Source organism: Buteo buteo, chromosome 16, assembly GCF_964188355.1.
Source record: "Buteo buteo chromosome 16, bButBut1.hap1.1, whole genome shotgun sequence".
Lineage (NCBI taxonomy): Eukaryota > Metazoa > Chordata > Aves > Accipitriformes > Accipitridae > Buteo > Buteo buteo.
In genome coordinates this window covers 13,968,137-13,990,331 of record NC_134186.1, presented here as the reverse complement: position 1 = coordinate 13,990,331, position 22,195 = coordinate 13,968,137, and the positions used below count along the sequence as shown (strand labels likewise).

At 39.2% G+C, this 22,195-nt stretch overlaps 1 protein-coding gene across 8 annotated transcripts in view; it reads right to left on the bottom strand.

The window, feature by feature from the left end:
• KCNQ1 (potassium voltage-gated channel subfamily Q member 1) overlaps positions 1–22,195 on the bottom strand; it is a 372,410-nt gene that overhangs the window by 106,233 nt on the left and 243,982 nt on the right. For all 8 annotated transcript variants that reach the window (XM_075047919.1, XM_075047920.1, XM_075047926.1 and 5 more), the window contains 4 exons: positions 12,559–12,634; positions 5,522–5,616; positions 4,777–4,823; positions 3,913–3,974 (listed from right to left, as the gene is read on the bottom strand). In XM_075047919.1, coding sequence (XP_074904020.1) covers positions 3,913–3,974; positions 4,777–4,823; positions 5,522–5,616; positions 12,559–12,634 — 280 coding nt within the window. The remainder of the gene's footprint in view (positions 1–3,912; positions 3,975–4,776; positions 4,824–5,521; positions 5,617–12,558; positions 12,635–22,195) is intronic.

Here is a 22,195-nt window from a genome sequence, read left to right as displayed (position 1 = left end):
GGCCTACTGACACCTGGGGCAGCCTGGTGCGTAGGCACAACAGCCTGTCGAGAGCCCAGGGACTGCCAGTTTTAGCCCTCACTGTATATTCTAGCTGATTTTGTGCAGTGCCCATATTTAAGAGTTAATTATCTTAGGGCAGCCAAGCAACAATCCCATCTGATTACCTGAAAAGTGCAAGCTGTGCCTGTTACATCTAAATTAATGGTCGGCAAAGGGTTGAAAAAAGAAGATGTTAATTTATTCTAAAAAGTTAGCATTACAGTAATTTCTAGCCAAGCTAAAATTAAAGCAGTGAAAAGAAAAAAGGAGATGTAGCACACAGAAGTTCTTGAGCACATTGTAGGCTCGTTCCTGGCTGGAGCTGCTGGGCACACCCAGAATTAAACCACTGGCACGCAGGGCTGTCTGCGTGAGGATTAACAGCGCTGCGTGCACACAGCTGGGCCTATCTGGAAAAACTGTTTTTGATTTTGATTTTGGTAGCAAGCCAGCCTCAGGTTTCTTGAGGGTAGGCTGAATAGTCACTCACAGATGTTTCAGGATAAAAAGAGAGAAGGCTGGTCACCGCAAATAAATTGATTTGCTGCTGTAATCCTGCTCAACAGCATTCTCTGGAGGGACCGGATCAGCGTATCTGCATGCACCCGCTTGGACCATTACTGCTTAGCGGGGTTTATGAGCTCGGTCTGGGCACTGCACTAGTGCAGTTATGTGTCTTCTGGACCAAAGCTGGCCGGTGTCCCGACAGATCGGGGTGTGGGCACGGCGGGTGCTGCAATTGCCTGCACTCAGCCATGGCAATACACCTTTAGGAGAACATAGCATTTGCTGCCCTCAGCTTTATTAGCAACAGAGAACAATGGCAAAGTCCAAATATGCTGCGGTTACATGTTGGATTGTGATTTCTTTACACGAAGGCCTATCAGGTTGTGCAGTTTCTCGTTACATTTACAAAACCACCTTTTCGGTTGCTAGCCAAAATGACAAAATTCTACAGGAAGGAATCTTCAGGAAGGTTCCTGCAAGCCTGAATCATCCGTCAGGTTTTGCATATTAGGAAACAATCTTTAGTTACATTATCACAAACTGCATGAATTACCAGGTCAAAGTTTCACTCAGTGCACAAGATGAACAGACTCTACAGAACTGTCTCCCTCAAAAGAACATGTTCCTAAATTTGAAAGAAGAAAGCATGATTATTTTGCCGATTTTGATACTTGGAAATTCAGATTTGTGCCATAAAGTATCATAATTCCTGCCGATACACTGCTGTTTGACTCTCAGCATTTTATTTTTAAAATACCCCTTTCATGTGCCATCCCCTCTGTCCTGCCAGCCATACATATGCCTCTTGAGCCTGTTTGCTTGTGCCACAAGTACAGAAGCTTTGCAAGAGTGACATGACGTCCCAGAAACACAACTAAATACTCTTGAAGACAGAATGATCTTTATTTGTAAATGCTCTTGAGCTAAAATCCACCTCCACAAAAGCCTATAGGAATATACCTAAAATTGGATTCCGCCTCTGTGATGCGCAAGTAGCAGACCCTGTGCTGACAGCAGACATCCAAAAGCAGAAGCACCCAAAAGTTCAGAAAATGAAAGTTCAGGGTTTCTTCTCTTTCTGCTTTAACACAGGCTTTCTGACAACTGTATGCCAGCCTTCTGCTGCAAGGACCATACTAATGATCATTGAGAAAGATCTAATAGAAGAACTCTGCTTATTCCTGTGGCATGGGAAGTACCACATAATTTCTTGCTGTAGCAGGAGTTTCCACATAACTTCAGAAGGATACAGCTCATTTTAAAATGATTTAAAGGAGATTTTTCAAATGCACAAAGGGTGGTTAGATGCTAACAGTAGCCTGCACCCTTGAAAATCTCTCCTTCAGAAGTCCAAGATTCAAAACTAATTCACAAACCAAATGGGATGCAACTGTTTAAAATATGTAGTCACCTTAAAAACCAGCTGATAGAGATACCCTTTATATAGTGCTCAGCTCAGGAAGGATTTAGTTGTATGTTGAAAGCATACTGTGTCCTTTATGGGAAAGGGAAGGCCTAGCTTGGAGAGCAAAAATACCCCCAAAATAGCTTTGGCCACCATCTGCAGCTGCAGCAAAAATGTGATTTCAGCATTGCCGGTGTGCTGTCATGTATACCACCGTTTGCCGAGTCCAACCGAAATTCTCTATTTTTAGCCTTTCAGCTACTTTCAGATAAAATTCCTGCAGATAGGACTAGCTGTATAGGGCAGATAACATACAACTCTGAAACCACAGATGATCTCATGCAACTGCAAAGAAAGAAGGGTCTGTTACTTAAACCAAAGCTAAAATTTAACCCGGCTATACTAAAATTAAACAGGGAGTGTTTTATAGTCCCATTACAAGACATAAAACAACAGTCACTATAAATTCACGGTGCACTTATTTGTAAGGATGTAAAAAAGAGTAATGAATAACCCCAAAACAGCTTATCTCTGAGCCAGTACAACACCAAAGCTTTCCCAGGCTCGTTGGAGATTTTACAAATAGCACTGAGAAACTATTTTTGCTGTCATTTGAGAATTATTTGTCCAAACTGAAAAGTCATTGCTCTTTGTCACAAGTCACAAGACATTTTTTAGCGTTCCACACTTTTAGTTGACATTACGGAGAGAAAATAAATAACTGTAATCCAAACTTTCTGGAAGGGGCTTCCATGTGTAAGACACTTACCAACCAGGGATCTGAGCGAGCACTGCACAGTGATGATTCTTTGTGCAAAATGCACTGTACCTTCCTGTCTTCTACTTCACCCTTTCTGTGTGTCGCCCAATATACCGAAAGGCACCTGTTCCCTTTAAAATGCCATTTATTTCCCATAGATTGAAGTACAGTTCTGAGTACTATCATTCAAGTTTATCTTAAGCGTTTAAGGAGAAATGTGTAAGGAATGGATACATCACAAGTGAATCAATACAGGTCGGGGACCTCAGTTTGCATCCTTTGGGATGTGTTGGTCACACCTCTTTTGGTTTGCAGAATATTTGCTGGATATTTCTTCAGAACAAATCCTTCATGAGGTTATCACATACTTCCAGTTGTGAAAGAAACACTCTGAAAGCTTTTTTCCTCATGAGAAATTTTCACTCCTTAATACCAAATGAACAATTTAGATAAATGAGTGAAATAATCTTAAAGTAAAGAAATTATTTCACCGCATCACCAAATCACTGTAAGAGATCAGTAAAGGATTCAAACCATTTCTTTTAACTCTCCCTTTCTTTCCTTAATACGAACATAGGCAAACCTATATGTTTTAACAATGACATAGCCTCTACCTGTCATCTAATTTTTCAAGCACAGCTAGCATTGAAATAAAGGGTTACAAAGCACCTAACTGTTAATTTGAGATTATAGAACAAGTCTGATTTTTTCTGGCTTCACGTCACTTGAAAGGAGAAACTCCATTTGTCATAAGGAATGAAAACCAGGACAGAACAAGGTTTGCTATCACTCTCTCTAAGGAATTGTAGGTGGAGTTATATAAACAACAGAGCAACGATCAAAGGGAAATCTTAGGGACCATAATATACTGAGGTATTAAAGGAACAGAGCCTTTTATCTATTGAGGAGGAAGGAAGTAAAGCACTGAGACATGTGTAATATCTATAATTAAAAATCAAAATCCCAAGTGAGTCCCAAAAGAGACCAAAATCAATGAAAGTTTGGTTTTTTTCTTATTCTATTCAAATGACAAGAAAGAACCAAAAATGCAATCTGCCACAAAAATTACGCTTCATCACCTGGAAAAGCCAGGCATTCAACTCTATTTTAAGCTGAATTTTTCCCCACATCCTATGAAACAAGCACTGTTCGATCACAGACCATGTCCTCATTCACTGCCAGCCTAAATGAGGCTTACCTTGTCCTCCACTCTGTTCAGCCTGGCACCAACCGTGTTATTCCCTCGATCTTTGCTTTTTTCTTGGAACAAGAAACATTTTCAAATTAATATATGGTGGTATAACAAAATAGCAGCAAGCCACAACAGGGTGTGTTTAACTAGCCCACCAACGCAGTGTAACTGAACACCTTTGCCAGGCTGGTAGTTCTATTGCTTAAAAGCAGCTTTTTGTTTCTTTTTATAGCATTAGCCCATGCCATGGCTTTTAATAGCCCTTACATTTAAGGCATTTTCAACGTTGGTTTTATGCTTTAACCTGGGAGAACAAAACTGTTCCCAATTTAGTTAATGTTTTAATTGCCATTTAAAAACAATCTGCCACTATGCAAAAGACTACAGCCAACACGAACAATGTATTTGGTAACATTTTTTCTTTTTTTCCCCTATAAACTACATAGAAACATGAGTTTGAATATGACATTAACCTAGAGTTTTCATTAGCCAGACTTGTCGCAAACAAACTCAGTACTTTGTGCTCCTTTTCCAAAGCTATCAAAGCTCTGTGTGAGTATTATTGATATCATGGGAACTCTGTAATCATAGCACACCATTTTATTGAAAATATGGTGAGTCTCAGAGAGATTAGAGGCAACATTTTGAAAACTTCAGTGAAAATAGGTGCTTTTAAATATCTAAATAAGAATAACCCTATTTTAAAGGCATCAATAACTAAATATTATTGTCGATGCCTAAACTTCAGATCACAACTGGCTGGCACTGTTTAAAAATTTGGCAACAAAATAAAAAGTATTTTAACAACTATTTTCCATTAATTATATCTTCATCAGATTAAGTTTAGATACATCCTTCATATTAAGTTACCTGAGACGGAGATAAAAAGAGACGGCTTCCCTATGGATTGGTCCAACCTATAAACCAAAATAATCATTTTTAGTTTTTATCAGCCTGAACCAGCATCTTCACTTTCTCTAGCTGGAGCAGGGAGAGCTCTTTGCAAACAACCAAAGTGAAGTTCAAATAGTTCTGGTTTGTACTGTAGGTGAAGCAGTTGCTTTGGGCTAAGAATAGCTTGAAATTAAAAAAATAACAACAAAATGGGATTAGACTTAGATTGGTCTTTAGCTTCTTTAACCACTGTAAAGTTTTACCATGCCCATCACTTTTCCACGTGAACAGCATTGTTTCCTCTTTTTGTTGTTCTTCCACAGCTTATTTGTTGCCTCTATCTGTTGTCTCCTAGTTTGCTCTTAAGTGCAGTTCTACCAGAGCAGGCGACAGTATTTCACTCTGTACATATGATACAGCCCCTAACATACAGGGATTAGAGTGTATAGCCAAAACTAGCAGGGACTGAGGCAATACATGTAAGTATAATGAAAATTCTAAGTCCCGATTATCAGAGTTTTAAGCTCTTTGCCTTTTCCTTCCTGCGTGAAAAGAAAACTTTACTTGAATGCCACTTTACATTCTGTAACTTTGCACAGTCCTACCAATATGGCACCTGTAACCCTGTCAGTTTTTGATCCCCAGCCCCAATCACCGACTTATTTACCAACTTCCCTCTGCTGGTGTTTACGGATACAGGCACCGAACTTTATTGACATACCTCCTCTGTAACTCCTTGATTCGCACCATCAGGTTGAGGTGGCCCTGCGAATACTGCTCAATAACATCTCGGACATCATAGGGCTTTCTAGCTTGCTGTAAAATAAAAAACCAAAAACCATGCCTTTAAGCCACAAGGATGTAGGAATGGTCTATGGTAATGTACATTTTGTTCAAGAGCAAACAGTAAGTTCTTTTAACACCTTTAAACACTGTGTAAACATTTGAAATATTTTGATTGTTGCCATGCTCATACATTTTTTGTGGAATAATTATGACAGGTCTGATTTCATGCCCCTTTTTGTTACTGCAGGCCTACATGCCTTTCAAGAGATTATCCACTGAACTTGGGGCCAAAAGAACTTGGGGCCAAAATAGTATATCTGGCACTTTGCTCAGAAGTTTGTGGTCACTCTAGTTTCTTCTGGAAATGAGGTTCATACTCCTTGGCTACTGAACAGTAAAGAGGTCTTTCACACGTGCAAGCCCTTATTCTCAGTGTTCAGCAAGACAGCTAGAGTTTTCAGTTCAGCTCTTACTATGTGGAAGGTTAAAGCAGAGTCCTGGCTGACAGTGCATGGCTGATTTCCTCTTCCAGAAAGACTGGCTGAGCTTTCAAATCTACTGGGAAATACTGGGGAAATATCGGTGCAAGGAATGATGAGGGAGAAAGCCTTGTGTCTGTAATTTGCACTTCATACATGGGAAAGCCTTAATTTGACCTATTAGTAATAAAACCACTTTTGTGTAGTATTAATGATAAAGATCATAATTTAACCGATAAACACCAAGACTAACTGGAAAGCAAGTGAATGAACTTGTTGAACTGCAGTGACAAATTAAACATATCTTAATCCTATATCTAGGAATTAGAGTCCAATCAGTGCCAGAGCTACCTATGAGAAGCAGCAGTGAAGCTCTAACACAACAGAGAAGAGAGAGGAGAGGAGAAAAGTTGGGTGCAAACTTTACACATTAGACTAAACAGTAACACCTGAACTTACAATTTGGTAGAAAACTTCTTCGCCAAGATGATAATCAAATCAGTCAAGCAATACAGTAACAATAAATGATATGCCAGCAGGTCGAGGGAGGTGATTCTGCCCCTCTACTCGGCCCTGGTGAGACTCCACCTGCAGTACTGCATCCAGCTCTGGGGTCCTCAGCACAACAAAGACATGGACCTGTTAGGTCCAGAGGAGGGCCACGAAGATGATGAGAGATCTGGAACACCTCTGCTATGAAGACAGGCTGAGAGAGTTGGGATTGTTCAGCCGGAAGAAGGGAAGGCTCCAGGGAGACCTTACAGCAGCCTGCCAGTACTTAAATGGAGTTTATAAGAAAGATGGGACAGACTTTTTAGTAGGGCCCATAGCAACAGGACAAGGAATAATGGTTTTAAACTAAAAGAGGGTTATTTAGACCAGATATAAGGGAGAAGTTCTTCACAATGAGGGTGGTGAGGCACTGGGACAGGTTGCCTAGAGAGGCTGTGGATGCCCCATCCCTGGGAGTGTTCAAGGCCAGGCTGGATGGGGCTTTGAGCGACCTCGTCTAGTGGAAGGTGTCCCTGCCCATGGCAGGGGGGTTGGAACGAGATGATCTTTTAAGGTCCTTTCCAACCCAAACCATTCTATGATTCTATATTTCTGACTCATTCACTATTCTCTCTATAGATACTCCGTAGATAATTTTCAAGGTTTGGTAAAATACCTTGGTAACACTGAGTTACAGTTTTCCTTTCTTGCATCTTTTGAGAACAAGGAAAAGAGTTTACAGTGGTAGCTTCTAACACGCTAGAATTTGTATCCCATTTGAGGTCTCAGAAATATTCTGTCACCTGTTACTTCAAAAGCAGGAGATGAACCTTATTTCACATGCTGCAGGTTTTCCTCAATTCCATGCCACAAATACCTTCTTTTCTAAGGCAAAGGAAAGCGGGACACAATATAAAAACCAGGCTGTGGCACTTTCATGCAGTCCCCTGCACCTGCCTGGGAGGTAGCTCCCACATTTTAGGAATCATTATTTTAGTAATCATTACTTTAATAAAATCAATTCACCAAACAAATTATATTTCAGTCTGCCAGGTTCCCCAAAGCCAACTGCAAATCTCGGGTGAATGTGAGATACTCCCTAGTGGAAAGCTAAACAGGAACGGGAATTGCTCCACTCTAAGCAAAGAGCACACAAGAATTCCCAAGAACCCTGACCATTCACACACATATAAATCATAACTAACATCCACAAAGAAATATGATTCAACAATGGCATAAGCCCATAAGTCTTTCAATGGACTAGTACTATGAACAGGATGATATAAAAAAAAAAAAGAATTCTTGGATTATTTTTGTACTACAAATAAGCAAGAGAGAAATCTGCAAGATTGGCTTGAAAACTCCAGGTTCAGAAAAGCCGTTCAGTAAGAATAAAGATGCAGAACTTTCTCCTGCCATCCTCGTACTCTGGTGCAGGTGTCTGGCAGTAAAAAGAGTAGGTATGTTCCTGCCTGTTTTTCAGTTACTGGGCTGCTTCTTTCTCTTTAAAACAAGAACTGAAAACCTGGAGTAAATAGAATTTATGAATGAAGCTTAATTTCTGAGTAGGATAGGGTATTTAATAGTCAGTACTGATTATTCTGTAATTACATGATATTGAAAGCTGATCTTTCAAGAGAAAATATTCTTGAAGTTGACAACATGTTAGTTTTGTAAAAGATAAAACACCTGCAGCAGGCACTGGATGAGTTTTGAAGAAACAAAAGTAGAAGCCAGACCCACAGCTTTCCTTAACTTCTCTTCTTTACTTTCGTCTCTCTGCTAATTAACCAATCCTCACAGCAAAAAATCTGAAGTGAGTTAAAATTGCCCCCATCATATACGAAAGTTTATAAAAGGCACAAAAGCCAATGCCAAATATTAAATGTGCCTCACTGGCCATTGCTGTTCCCTAGTAACTGCACACACAGGGAGGCAGACCCGGGAAAGGGAGAGGGGAATCCGTGCACTGGGAATTTCTGGGAAATGTAACCAACTGACAGTCCAATAAAATGGGTAGAACATCCTTTGAAGCACAGGACACACTGAACTACATTGTTTGGTACAGCCCAGTATGGAGATTAGAAAAAATTACACACACAATTCATGATTCATACCATGACAAATGAATTACATCAGATGATGAATTATAAGACTATAAATGCAAGATTTTCCAGTGAAATTGTAAGAAACCAGGCAACAGTTACTCACGTCATCAGTGGAACTGCAACCTGTATTTTTAGTTTATGCTATGTATAGAGTATTTGCCATGGTGAAAAACATAACACAAGTTAAAAACATATTTTAGAAGGAAACTGATTTACTCAATAGGAAGAATTGACATGGACAGAGCAAAAAAGATTTCAAAATGACAATGGGAAATCAGATCGAATCCCTGGTCACTGGATCTGTGTGACACACATGGATACAACTGTGATATAAGTCTTCAGATATTTAGAAACTTTCCTAACTGGAAGAGAAAGGTTATTTACTCATGAATCCAGCTAATGGAATAACTGAGTATGGTGATTTTCTTTCTGAAATTCAGTTGTAAGGTTAGACTGTGACAAAGACATCTGATTTATAACTAATGTATGAAATTCATTTTTGGTAGGTGAGGTTAACAAAGCCTAGAAAACCATTAATTTCCAGGTACTGCTTTCCCTATAATCTACAGAATCCTTCCTTAACCATGAGCCATTCACCTTAGCTGATGCACAGGACTTGTGTTGACTACTAGTAGAATATGATCTTGCCTACACAATTTGAAACAGTCCTACAGACTTTACAAGACCATAAACACATCCATAAAAAATGTATTAATTCTTTATAATATTATGCTGGGTTCTTACATGGACATCATCACATGGACTATATTCAAACCTGGACTTCAAAATAGAGCATAAATTTCTCCCCTTCTTTTAAAGAGGAAATGATGACGAAGTATGATGCTTCACAAATTGCTTTTCATATCCTTTGAAATTTCCTTGTATCCCTGTTCAGCTTCTCTTTATTTATTTTATTTATTTATTTATTTTAAACAGGAAGGCTCTAATTTCTAACTGACTTTTGTCCTTGTGATGCCATCACTCCCTGTTATTAACTGAGCTCTTAAAAAAATATATCTAGGCAAATTTAGGCATACAGGTGTATCCTGCAAACAGCTGGTATAGTTTAAGAACCATGCTGGGTTCATGCTGGGACCTATTTTGCAAAATTTTCCTCTTCCTCTCCTTCTTCCTACGCTTCCCCTCCCCAAAATCTTCAGAGGCATCTCTAAAAAACACTCCTTTTAAGTGCTGGCCTTGCAATTACTTATGTTGCAGCTAATTTTAAGCATGAGTAGTCCAATGAACTTCAGCTGAAATTTGCTTTTTTTTCAATAGTTATAGAAAAAAAATAATCTTAATTTTCTTCTAGGAAGACACATTTCGCAAACACAAAAAAGGGATATATCTACCAGAAAACAGCTATGCAGACCTCTTAAATGCTGAAAGATACATTTTAAAAATGCATCATATGCTTTACATTTATTTAACAGGTATTGCATTGGACTGGTTATTAGAAGCTGTATCGTCATTACTTGGCACATGTTTAAACATTTTAATTTCTTATGACTATTTTATGTGCATACAATAGAACAAAGCAGATTTACAACATACTTTTGAGGAAAGAATAATGGCAGTAGTTATCTCTTCATTACAGGAGAGATTTTCAAAAGCACCTTGTGGCTTGAATTTCAAGGTGACGTTGGGCATTAAGTTACTTAGGTGCTTTTGAAAACCGTACCTTTGGTGCTCTCCAAATTTTTAAACTCGGTCATAACCTTGTATTCAGAAATTATGGAGAAGTATCAGATATCCCCCATACGTTCCTATTGGGAGATTCTGCTTCTGACAGAAACAGCAGCATATCACTTGTACACAGGAGTGACTTGAGATACATTTCACTTCAGCCTGACATCTTTAGTTCTTTAGTAACAGCTAACATTGATAGCTTGGGAAGAAGAAAGACTGCTAAAGAAGGATGGGAGACAACCTTGTTGAGGGATTTTGTGGATGGCCAAGACCAAGTCTTTTGCAGATGCCAAAGTGAGAGTACAACTGAGAAGCCAGATTAGCAACCAGGATACCGAGTACAAACAAGTTTTAAGTATGAACTGAATAGTCCCATTCTATTCAGTCAAATGCTTTTTCAACTTCTATCAAATCATCTGCCGCAGGGGAGTTTCATTTATTTGCCAGGTGGATAATGTTGCACGCAGCATTCAGGCATTTTGAGAATCTGTTTTTGACAAATACCACTTGGGAGGTAGATATATTACGTGTAGATATCTTGTTTCTAAGCAGTTTAGTTAATACCATGGCAAATATTTTATGATCTAAATTTATGAGAGCAACGATTCAGTAATTACCATGGAGCAAAGGATCACAATCACGTTTTAGAATGAGAATCAATTAAAGTTTAATGGAACTGGCCACTTTTAGGCAGTTTTTCACAGAACAGTAGTGGACACATCACCTGAATGGGCCCTGTCCCTTGCCAAGTTACAAGTGCTGGCCAGCAAGCGCTAAGAAGCTTCTCAATAAAACGACTATAAAAATTATTTCCAAGTAGTCCAGACATTGTGCCTTTCTTAATTTTAGTCTAATAAAAATACCAGGGGAAATGTGCTAGCAGAAACTTTCTGAAAGTGCTCTCCCGATGAAAACCCTGGACATGGGAGATTTCAGCCTCAATGGTGACAGTCTGAATACATTATACATAACTGAAACAAATTTCTGAAAAGCTCAGGCAGCCTTAGCCATAAATTAGCGCATGAATTTTAGTAAAAATAAAAAGATTCAAAATAGAAAATTGCTAAAGAATTCAGGCAGTGCTTCTAAATTTCACTGAAGAAGTCAGAATCGTGGTTTTGACGTAGCAGCAAGCATCGCCTTACAGAAACAATGAATCTCTTAGACTGTTAGTCATCATCATCATCATTGTTTGATCCTAAACTTTGTGCCCTTCAAATTTGAAGGGAAAAAGGCACCCTCCCTTTTTGGGGGGGGCTAGATTAAGAGTGGGAAAGCTTTTTAGTCTATTCTAAGCAGTAGTGGTGAGGTCATGTATGAAAATGATGTGGGCAGTTAAGCTGCTCTCTTTCCTTGCATTTTCAATTGTGAAGCCTGTTCTCTGGAGATTGTCCCTTATTAATTAATTTTAAGTAAAGTAATATATTTCTTACATATATAAATATATATTCACCTGGTTTAAATCAGGCTGAAGGCCGTTGACATGTGTTTTTACTGGATTAATGAAATTGATTTAGAAACCACATTCTTAGAAAGTTTGCAGTCAGAATTTTTTATTCAGACCAGGCAACAAGGTTAATTAGCTACTGTTAAATGCTTGCGGTATCACAATATCACAGCAAGTGAAGTGGCACACAGGAAACATATGTCAGTGAGGGCTAGAGGAGTAAAGAGAACTGATATCTCACAAACTGGGAAGGAGGTCTCCTACCTGTGCAGAGGGGAGAAGGGAAAAGGAAGGCGAAACCTTCCAATAGGCTAACAAATTCCCATCCCAGTTTCTTATCAGGACTTCATTAGCATTGAGTAAGAGACAGAAACAAGGCTGAGGTAGTATTTTAATCTCTAATCCTACCGACTCGGCATGACAGTAACATACAGCTCAGAATTAATGGAGACATATGAGAATGTTTGCGCTGCGAGAAAGAGACAGCGATAACGGAGGGTGAAGGGTCAAGTCCATTAGCAGAAAATAACATTTTAATTCAGACTGCATTTCAGGAGTTTAGCCCATTTCCAGTGCATCCACAGTTGACTAACCTGCTGCTAAACAACCACCCTATTGAAGGAGGAAGAGAATAGTGGGTGTAGCTCACCATTACTGAAATGCATTGTGTTAGTCTCTCTTAAGTTTCTAAAAGAAACAGTGAATCAGGAGAATAAAAGGTTTTATTTAGAAAAGGAGCCTTCTATTCACAACTCACCTGAAACTTTTTCTTTGCCACAAAATACTGCATCCTACGAATCACCTTAATTGCAGCACGGTGGTGTTCTCGCAGCCTGTGGGAAAAATGAGGAAGGCGAGTGGGGTGAAAGAGCATCTCCATCCAGACAATAAATATAACAGTCTGCAGTAAATGCTTCACTAACACGTGAATGTGTAATGCAAGTAGTTGTGATTCAGCCTGGGAGCACAACACAGTATTATGTTGACCTTCCCTACCTTTCAAGAAGGCTATAAAAATCCAGGATTTTATCTGACCTATGCTAGATTTGCATACATTTCACGGTAAAAAGAGGTGTCCACATAACCTCCTCCTATGTCTAAGCAAACGTCCACCCATCTCTCCCAGTTTCATTCCCTGCCCCCCCCCCCCCAAAAGCTATCAAGTTTCTGCATATTCAGCCACACGCAACTTTTATACACGGTCACTCTAGAAATCCAGCTTTTGGTTTTTTTGTGGGTTCACCACCATCCCCACAAGTCCTGTACAATATGTTTCTTCACTCACATGAATTTGTTTTTCAAAAATTACTTTAAAATAACAAATTAAAGATTTTTGAGTTGTTGACTGCTAAACAACTCAAACGATCCTGTGGTAACTGGATGCAACACCTACATACATATGTATCCCAAACCCGATCTGTAAGTGTATATAAAGACAAAATAATCTGAAAGGTCTTCAAACAAATATATCCCCCTCTTCATGCACATGCATATGCACTGAAAACAGAATTAAGAAATAATAATTTGCTCTTTGTACTTTAAAATAACAGATTTTCATAGTATCTGACATTATTTTTTAAACAGTTCATTAAAAGAAACAGATATTCTAAATTTTTCAAAGCTTGCAAAAATGATGTATTTTTCTTCTTAACATTAAAATATCAAATCAAACATTTAAGCTGTGCCAATGATTTAGTCTACTTGCTCATTCTATTACTCTTAGCAAGATGCGCTTGAATGACATTATTGCACAATCTTTATTCCCTTTTTAAATGCATGAACATATAGCCTTTCTAACTCTCATCCCAAACAGACTTCTAGTGATGGCTTCGGGGAATCAGCGGTAAAAGCAGAGTTAGATATTCCAGATGTTTTATCTTTATAAAATTATTATTAGTAATACTGATAGACCAGCATATTGAGATATCGCTAGGCAGTACTTTCTGTCTGTACTGAACCTGACAGCATTCATACTCACCATGGGATGGAAAAGTCATACTAAAGTTCTGTACAGGTTTGGGTCTTTGGTATGATACAGCATGGTATCACCCAAGCCTCTTCAGTTAAACATAACCTGGAATTTTAGTGAGTATTCACGTATTTCCTCAGGACAACTTTCCCCCAGCAAACAGAAGTTCTGCATGTGCAAACGGTGGATGTCTGTCCTCTGAACAGCATGGCAAGTGTAGCTGGGGCGTTCCCCTTCTGAAAACTTACACTTTTTAGTGGGAAAATAGCTTTCTGCAAAGCCAAAAACAGAACCAAAAAAAGCTCTCTTTTTCTACTTGTAGATACTGCCTCTCAGGTGGTTTCTTTCTGTTACAGAAATTGTTCAGATTTAGCAATGATAGAAAAGATTACTTTCTCTGGATACAGTGTAAAATACAGTCACTTTTCAAACTAATAACATACAGCTTTTCACCACAGGTCTACAGATCACTAAGACTGTAAGTGCATTTATATAATGCAACTGTGCCTCAATAATTACACGCCGATCCGTGACTCTGCAGTTGGCTCTGTACTGGGAGGCCCTTCCCTATTAACAGGGAACTGTGGTGTCTCAGAGAGACTCTCTCCAGGTCCCTGCTCCCGCAGATCTGACTGCAAGATCATGGTTCCTGTTATAAAAATGGAAATTCGCTCCGCCTAACTGGGATGGCTGCCTGTTTGGTTCGAGTCCCAGTGAGCGGAGTTAGCCTAACGCTAGTTCATGGTATCCTGGTTCTGTGAGCCCTTGCTGCATCACTCTGCTGCTAGGGACATGGACGACTTCCCCCAAAACCGAAGAAAATAACAGGTTTGGGGTTTTTAAGTTCTGCTTCACAGAGATGGGAGACAAAAAGATAAATGCTGCTTAATTTGCTATTAAATATCAAAGGTGTGAAAGCGTAACTGTCATGCAGCTATACATCCTATACATAAACGCACACAAAAACATCTTATGACAAATAGAAATAAATTTCAATTGCAATAAAACTGCTTGGTTTAGGTCTCATTTCCTCTGGGCTGTTCTTCACAGCCCATTATTTCTGAGTAAAATATTTTTCTTTGGGACAGACGGTCACTAGTAAAGCACACCAAATCCCTCATTCTCTATCTAGATGACGAGCCTCATCTATAAGCAAGACAGATGGATAATAAAAACTATATTTGCCATTCAGCGAAATAACAAAAGTATACTACCAAAATTATTTTCCAATGCAGCTATTTTACATCAATCCTTGTTCAGTGCTAACATGAACTTCCATGCCAGGAGGGAAAGTTAATATTCTCATTTTATTCCTTGCCATTTCCAGCTCCAGTAGGAAACCTTACAGTAAGCTTGTTTCTGCTTAAGCTGTAAAATCTAATTCTGCACAACAGGCTGTCCTGATTCCCCAAGATTAAATGCTTCTGCGATGAGGGAAGGGAATAAAGGATTTAATTAGTAGCCAAGGTTATGATTCACGCTTGTTTGATCTCTTTTGCAAACTGGTAACAAACGCTTCAGTAAATTGAGAGCTTAACCATTAACTGGCGATATTTGTTTGTTCAGCCACTTGTGACGTCTCTGAATTCTGGTTAAAGAATGGCTGCCTGCAACCTCTGTGGACATGCAGCGTGCTTAGCTGCCAGCCAGCCACTCAATACATTACCATCCTCAGAGCAAGAGTTTCACAAATCCTTTTTTCTTTAGGAGCGTGGCGGGAGATGACATCATCTGAGAGTGCTTACAGAGAGCTGCGACACGCCTCCGCTGCGCACGCGTCCCCACAGCGAGCGGGAGATGCCCTCGGGAGAAGCACTGCCGTGCGGGCGAGTGTCCGCTGGCAGAGCCGCCCTCCCGCAGCCCCCAGGGAAGGGGGTTTTAGGGACTCCTGGGACACTCCGCAGAGCCCACCCACTTCAGCATAGCTGCGGGAGCTAAGCTCTCCTGCAATTCAAATCCCTCATTTTTTACACATTTAGTTTTGCCTAGCTTTAGGAGAAAGCTTATTTGATAAGTGCATTAGCAACAGGGTCAGCAGACAAGGTTGTTGCCCTTTAGTTAATGAAGCTATTTTCCTCTCCTGGGCGTTCATCAGGCTTTGAGCCTCACCCTCACCATACCCATTAATCTCACGATAACCAACATCCAAAGGGACTGGCCAATCACCATTTGAGTGACTCCAATAACCATCAGCATATTGCCTTCAAAAATAAACTGAAGTAGTTTGTACGCCTGTAAAATCAAGCTTCCAATACCAGACAACATCTCAGCCTGCACCTTTCTGAAGAAAAATTGCCAATAGCTTTCAGCTACCAGTAATTTTCTTTCTCAACATAAACAGGACATCGAGATCACCTTGAACATGGCACATACTACGTGACATTTCCCATGGCCTTTAACTTATAGAATTAGGTCCCAAAACTGCCAGTGAAGCCGTAACGTTGTCAGAACCCATAGGAATGATCCGGAAGAATGAAGGAGGATATAACAACTCATCGACAACAGAAAACCACCCCGGTGGTAACAGGGTCAACAGATTCATACAAACTTACATTGTTTGTAGGTATAAACCAGGTTTGCATTATTTGTGCACTGAAAAAGTAACCTGTTGCAGATGCAGGCACTCCTCAAAGCATAAGAAATGAGGATTAAAAAATCCCCGGCAACAAAATACAATGGATTGAACACCCACATTACAAAAGAAAGCCTGACAGAATAAAATGACTAGAAGTCATTGGTTCTTCCTGCCTCCTTTTGTTGTTAGGATACTTAACCTAGAACAACCTAGAACAAGTCATTTGGAGGAAGCCTGATCTCTTCGTTAGCCCATCAGAAATCTGGACTGGAATTTCATGTGATTTGGAAAACAAGCATGCTGAAGAACTTCAGGTAATTTTACAGCCATTCTTATTTGGTTAGAAAGTTGTTATACATTTATAAATGCCCCAAACTATTGTAATGCAGCTGTTTGTACATTTGACTTCAATATTACTCATTTTTCACAACAGAACCAGCCAAAACCTCAATAGGTTTCCCAAGGTGTGGCTCATTCCCCAGTCCCACACTCACTGACAGCCACAGTGAATGTCACCAGCTTCAGCCAGCACCCGCCTCCCTCCTTCCTGCAAGGAGACCTGCAGGGCCACCCCAGAAGAACGCTTTCTGGGATGAAGGCTAAGGTTTTTGGTTACAAAAACCAGGTGGCTTTACAAAAAAGGAAGTAAGCAGTTGCATGGTTTGGTTGTTTTATGTTTCAAGAAAAATAAAATCTTTTATTTTTCAATGAAGTTTTACAAAATTAAGCCCTCTTCTGAAATACATGGTTCTTTCACTAAAGGACAAGAAAGGAAAAACTTTTGCCAATTAGAAATTATTTATTGTCCTTACAAAGCTGCTGAATTTTGTATCAAGTCCTTAGTAATGCCATTAGAAGTTTGTTCCCCTTTTCATCTCAGGAAGGTGTTCTACATATTGGTTTAGTGTTAACAGAAATATTAAAGCAACAGGGCAGAGGAAAGGTGGTGCTAATTTCCTATTTATAACACTTGCCTTTTTGTTCATTTGTAGAACATTTTATTATCAGGACCATAATGTCTGGCACAGACCTCCCAACCTACACGGACGCTGATATTATCGGAGTTAAAAGGTCAACACTGTCTATTCAGAAAGAGTTTAACAAGAACGAAAACTCAGTAGGAGAGCACCACAGATTTATAATATCTTTTACAAAATACCCATTTCTCAGTAAACCTAACACCGATTTGAAGTCAAGCTCAGTTTTCAAACATATTTAAATTCTCTGCTGTCATCTTAAATTTCTGACTTAGGACAGAGCTAAAGTATTAAGAAAGAATGCTGAAGTCGGTTAGCCTGAAGTTTTTGGCACTAATAATTATTTAGACTTGAGCTTTATCTTTAACACATCAGATTTTAATAATACGTTGTGCATGTGAACCGAAATATTTTTCACATTCAGGCACTGAAAAGCATCCCTTGTCACAGAATCTGATGGACAAGATGCAGAGTAGCTGCATTAAGCCATTTCATTAGTGCATTTAACTTTAATGAAATCTTTCATCGTTAGTCCTCCAGGCGCTTTTGATATAGAAGTTGCTGTGGCTCAAGGTTATTCTTGTCTTTTCACACGTTCTGTCATTCCCTGCCCATTACAGTTGATAGGAGTTTCTCCATACTGGGCAACATTTTAGATGCGATAAGTTAAAAGGGATTAGGTTGCATTGCTGTGTATTCTGTAATAGGAAATGCTTGATCACTCTACCCAGGAACAAAATCAGAATTGCTGATTATTTCAAATAATGTGGGCTACTCAGCTTTTCCTTTCATTTGTTGCGAGAGCTTGGCAACTGTTGTTTGCCACCATTATGTTACGTTTATCAGGGGCTCTCAAAATATACCCTGGCCTATAAATGATTCACAAAAAACATCTGAAGGACCAAGCAGTAAAAGCTGCCCAGAAGTGTTAGAAAAGTATGACGACACTTGAAGAGCAAACCAGTTACAAAACTGAAGTTTTATTAAATGGGCTTCAGCCAAGCTTAGTGTTTACATAAACGCTCCCATAACATTTTCAATGTATGAATGTGTTTATTTTTAATGACAAACATTCTTTACTAGACCTTGCCTTCTGGACTTCCCATCCATTTGTGAAAGTAAAGTTGGAAACTAACGACAAGACAAATTAAATGAATTCAGCTACCCCCCCCAGTCCTCACCTCCAGGGTCTTCACAGGTTTGAATGCAATAGGAATAGAGAAATAACAATATATATAGAACAAGGAGAATCACAAATAGCAGGTAAGCTTGATTTTTAAAACTTCTTTGGTCTTAGCAAAGGCATTCTAGTAATTATTGGCAAACAAGTAATCTGGTTACAAAAGATCTAAGTCTACTGAACTCTTATTCATGCTTGCAAATGGGTCGTGAACACATAAGATTTCATCAAATGCAGTTGTTCATCTAAGCACTGAGTAATTCAATGTCAGCAGCAAATGATTTCTATGAAGAAGTTTGATCAATAATTTCTATAGAATAGTATGTTTTGAGTGTTTAGTTTTGCAAATATGAGCTGCTTTGACTTAAATGCACGTGTCATAATGTAATTTCTGTTACCTACCCAGGGCACTGCAGGGGCTGACTTTCCATAGGAGCATTAGTGATTATAAATTTAAAAATTACTCTGCAAGAATACTCTGTAAGAGTAATGTCAAATTCACTCTTTTGGTGAACCCTTCAGCCAGTAAACATCTTGGTTATTATTTACTGAGTGCGAACATAGCCCCAGGGGAATTAGGTTAAGGTGAATTAACATTTGTAAGCTCCTCCCCCCACTATGTATTCTCCCAACTATCTGTGGTTGGTCTTTTTTGTATTTAAAACATGTAATTTTAAATCCACAGCCATCTTTTAACAGATCTATATTTTATTTTACAGCAGCTTTCATGTCTCCCTTCTCAAAAGTCATGGGCTTAACTCAGAAATCCTTTCATGTAGTTATAGTAATCCTCTTTTCTCTACAGATAGTCAGGTTTAGCTTGGTTTGTGGGTTTTTAAGAGATATGCAAAAAAAGAACAAGTTTAAAAAATAACATTGCCTTTGAGGGATTTTGATGTTTTAATATCTTCAGTTAATCATAAAAATAGCATACTATTATAAGAAATGTTTCAAAAAGGAAAAAAATTGTGTAGGTTTTTCATAGTCATGCTATTGGAGCATGGTATATAAACAGGGGAAGCTGTCGGAAAGATGCAGGTTCCCCGAGGGGTGGGCAGCTCTGCAACCACAGCTCAGAGTGGGATGCGATCTCCCCAGCTCTCAGTCGCACCTTGGCAGAGAGGTAGCACCGGCATATACCGCTGGAGAAAGGCACACGCGCTGGCTTCAGCACGGAGCTCTTCTCCTGCTCTGGGAGCCTTTGCGCAGCGATAGCCGCTGGTGGGAAACCTGATCAGCTACATTTGGCAGGTCAGAAAGAATCCCGAGCTCTGCACCGGTGGCCTGGGAGAGGTCTCCGAGGGGTGGCGGGGAAGCCAGAGGTGGGGGTTCATATGGAAAGAGGAAAGCAAGCTCAAGTGACTTGACTTGTTTCAGGCACTAGTAGCAATTTGAGACTCAGAGCGACTCTGTGGAAAATACAGCTTATCAGTCTAGCCGTTTAAAATATGCTCATATCAAGGCAATCTGAAATGAATATTTAAATGCAGGCCTGAGAAGGGAAAGAACCACTGCTCTCCTGACCATTAGTTAGCACAGGTAAAAAATAATAACTGCCATGTGGACCAGCAAGAGATGGCACGAAGTACAGAAGCTTTTGGAAGCTGTTTTTCTGATAGGGAACACAAGGCTCACAAGGGGCTTGGCTTCATAACTCACCCAAAATACAAACTCTCTAATATCTATACTGCTGCACAACTATATTGCTGTAACTCCAGGTGGATCATTTTACAGCTGAATTTTCAAGAAGGGCTTTCTGCAAAGCATTTATGTGATACTGGGAGACTGGACACGGGATAAGGAAGATAAACACACCATTAAAACCAAAGTTTTCAGACATGCTGACCCTCTACTCCATTCCCAGTTGTCCCTCTATTCCTCAGCATACCCTGACACATAAAACAAAAACTGATTTCCAGCTAAACAGAAGAGGATCCAGAATACCTAAACAGCATAGGATTTTGGAGCGCAACGCTCAAATTTGTTCAACTTCTGTTGGGGGAAATGGTCCAACACATAGCATGTCTAGAACCAAGACAAATTGCTGTAGCTAGAATAAAGACCATGCATACGTTTTCAGAACTAATGGTATGCTGGGGCAAACAGATAGAGCATCAGAGATTTCCTTTGTGGTCTGCCCACAATGATGCTAGCTAAGAACATAACCCTTACTATAAAAGTTTGTGTTGAAATCAGGCAAGAGCATGAGATTTCTTGTACATCCCAAATCGCCTTTGCTGTATGTTTTCACAATTCTGTTTTTACTTATGTCTGTTACCAGGGTATGAAGAGTTGCACAAAGGACATGGGGGGGGGGCAGGAGAGGGGGAGGAAGTCAAAATTATTTTTGGAAGGGACTGAAATACCCTGTAGAGAAAGCAGGAAAAAGATAAAAACCTGTTCCTATTTTGTCAGAATTGGCTATTGTTCCCCAACTTTGGTGATATCATTATCAAATACCAATTGATATTGATACCCATATCAAATCACAGTGAACCTTTATTCAGCTCTTTACTCTCTGCAACTTGTTGAGTCAGAAGGCAGTTGCTTTTTTACACAGTTTCAAGGTCAAGCAATTTGAAAGTATCGAGACACAAATGAGATCACAGATAAGTAAATAATAACGTACAGCACTGTCTTACAGACATAGTCTGACACATTAAACTCCTTTTCTAAAGAGGTTGAAGACAGAACACAACAGAGTTGTAGTTCAGTGCACACGGAAAGCCATGGTTATTATTTGCACTATCTGTTTAAGAGCAATCTTTTCAGCTTAAAAAAAGTATTTTTTGCAGAGCTTGACATCCACAGCTCTGAATTATAAAAGGAAATGCAGGGCTACAATCAGCAATACTAGGAAGAAAAAAACCATATTGCCTATGGTTACTTGCCTCTCTATTGTTGGCCTATTAAAATTACAATAACCTTTGAATATTAAAGCAGCTGATGTTACACTACTTCATTATGCTCAAGAAGTTGTTAACACTACACGGTAGCTCTTTGTTGTATTCGTTGCAGGGAGTTATAAGACCACTGCAAACTCAAGGCTGAGTTTGGCTTTTCTATTTGACTTAAATTGCATTGCCCAGAATATACATCAGATACCACCTGTACACAAAAATATCTAATGCTAAGTATGAGATGTAAAAACATCAAAATTATGATCAACTCATTAAGAATTCTCAATTACTTATTTCCACTCTACATAATACTTTAACATGCTAATTTAATATATGCTCTATCCCACATTTTAATTAACACTCATCACGTAATACTACTAACATCATCCCATTTAACCTTTTGTTTTGAGACAAAAGAAATAAGCTTTTATTAGGTCACCTACTGATGCAGTTCACAGGGGATCCATGGAAGGTCAAACCAATATTGCATTGCTACTTATTCAAACCCACACAATGACTTTAGCCAGAACGTCCTTCAGGTTTTTTCCCAGCATCTCAGTAATAAGTGTATTTTTAAATAATAGTGAATAGAGACAAGAAAGTTGTTTTTTTTTTGTAAAACCAACCATAGGCAAGAGGTTAGATTCACTCATACACCCTCACAAGTTCAGGCTATTCTACCAAGGCACAGGAGGTAAATTGAGAGAGTATCTCAGCTGTTCCACACAAATGAAAGTCATTACACAGTTGTGACTAACAAAATAAAGCAGCTTTTCTGTTGCAGAGACAGGAA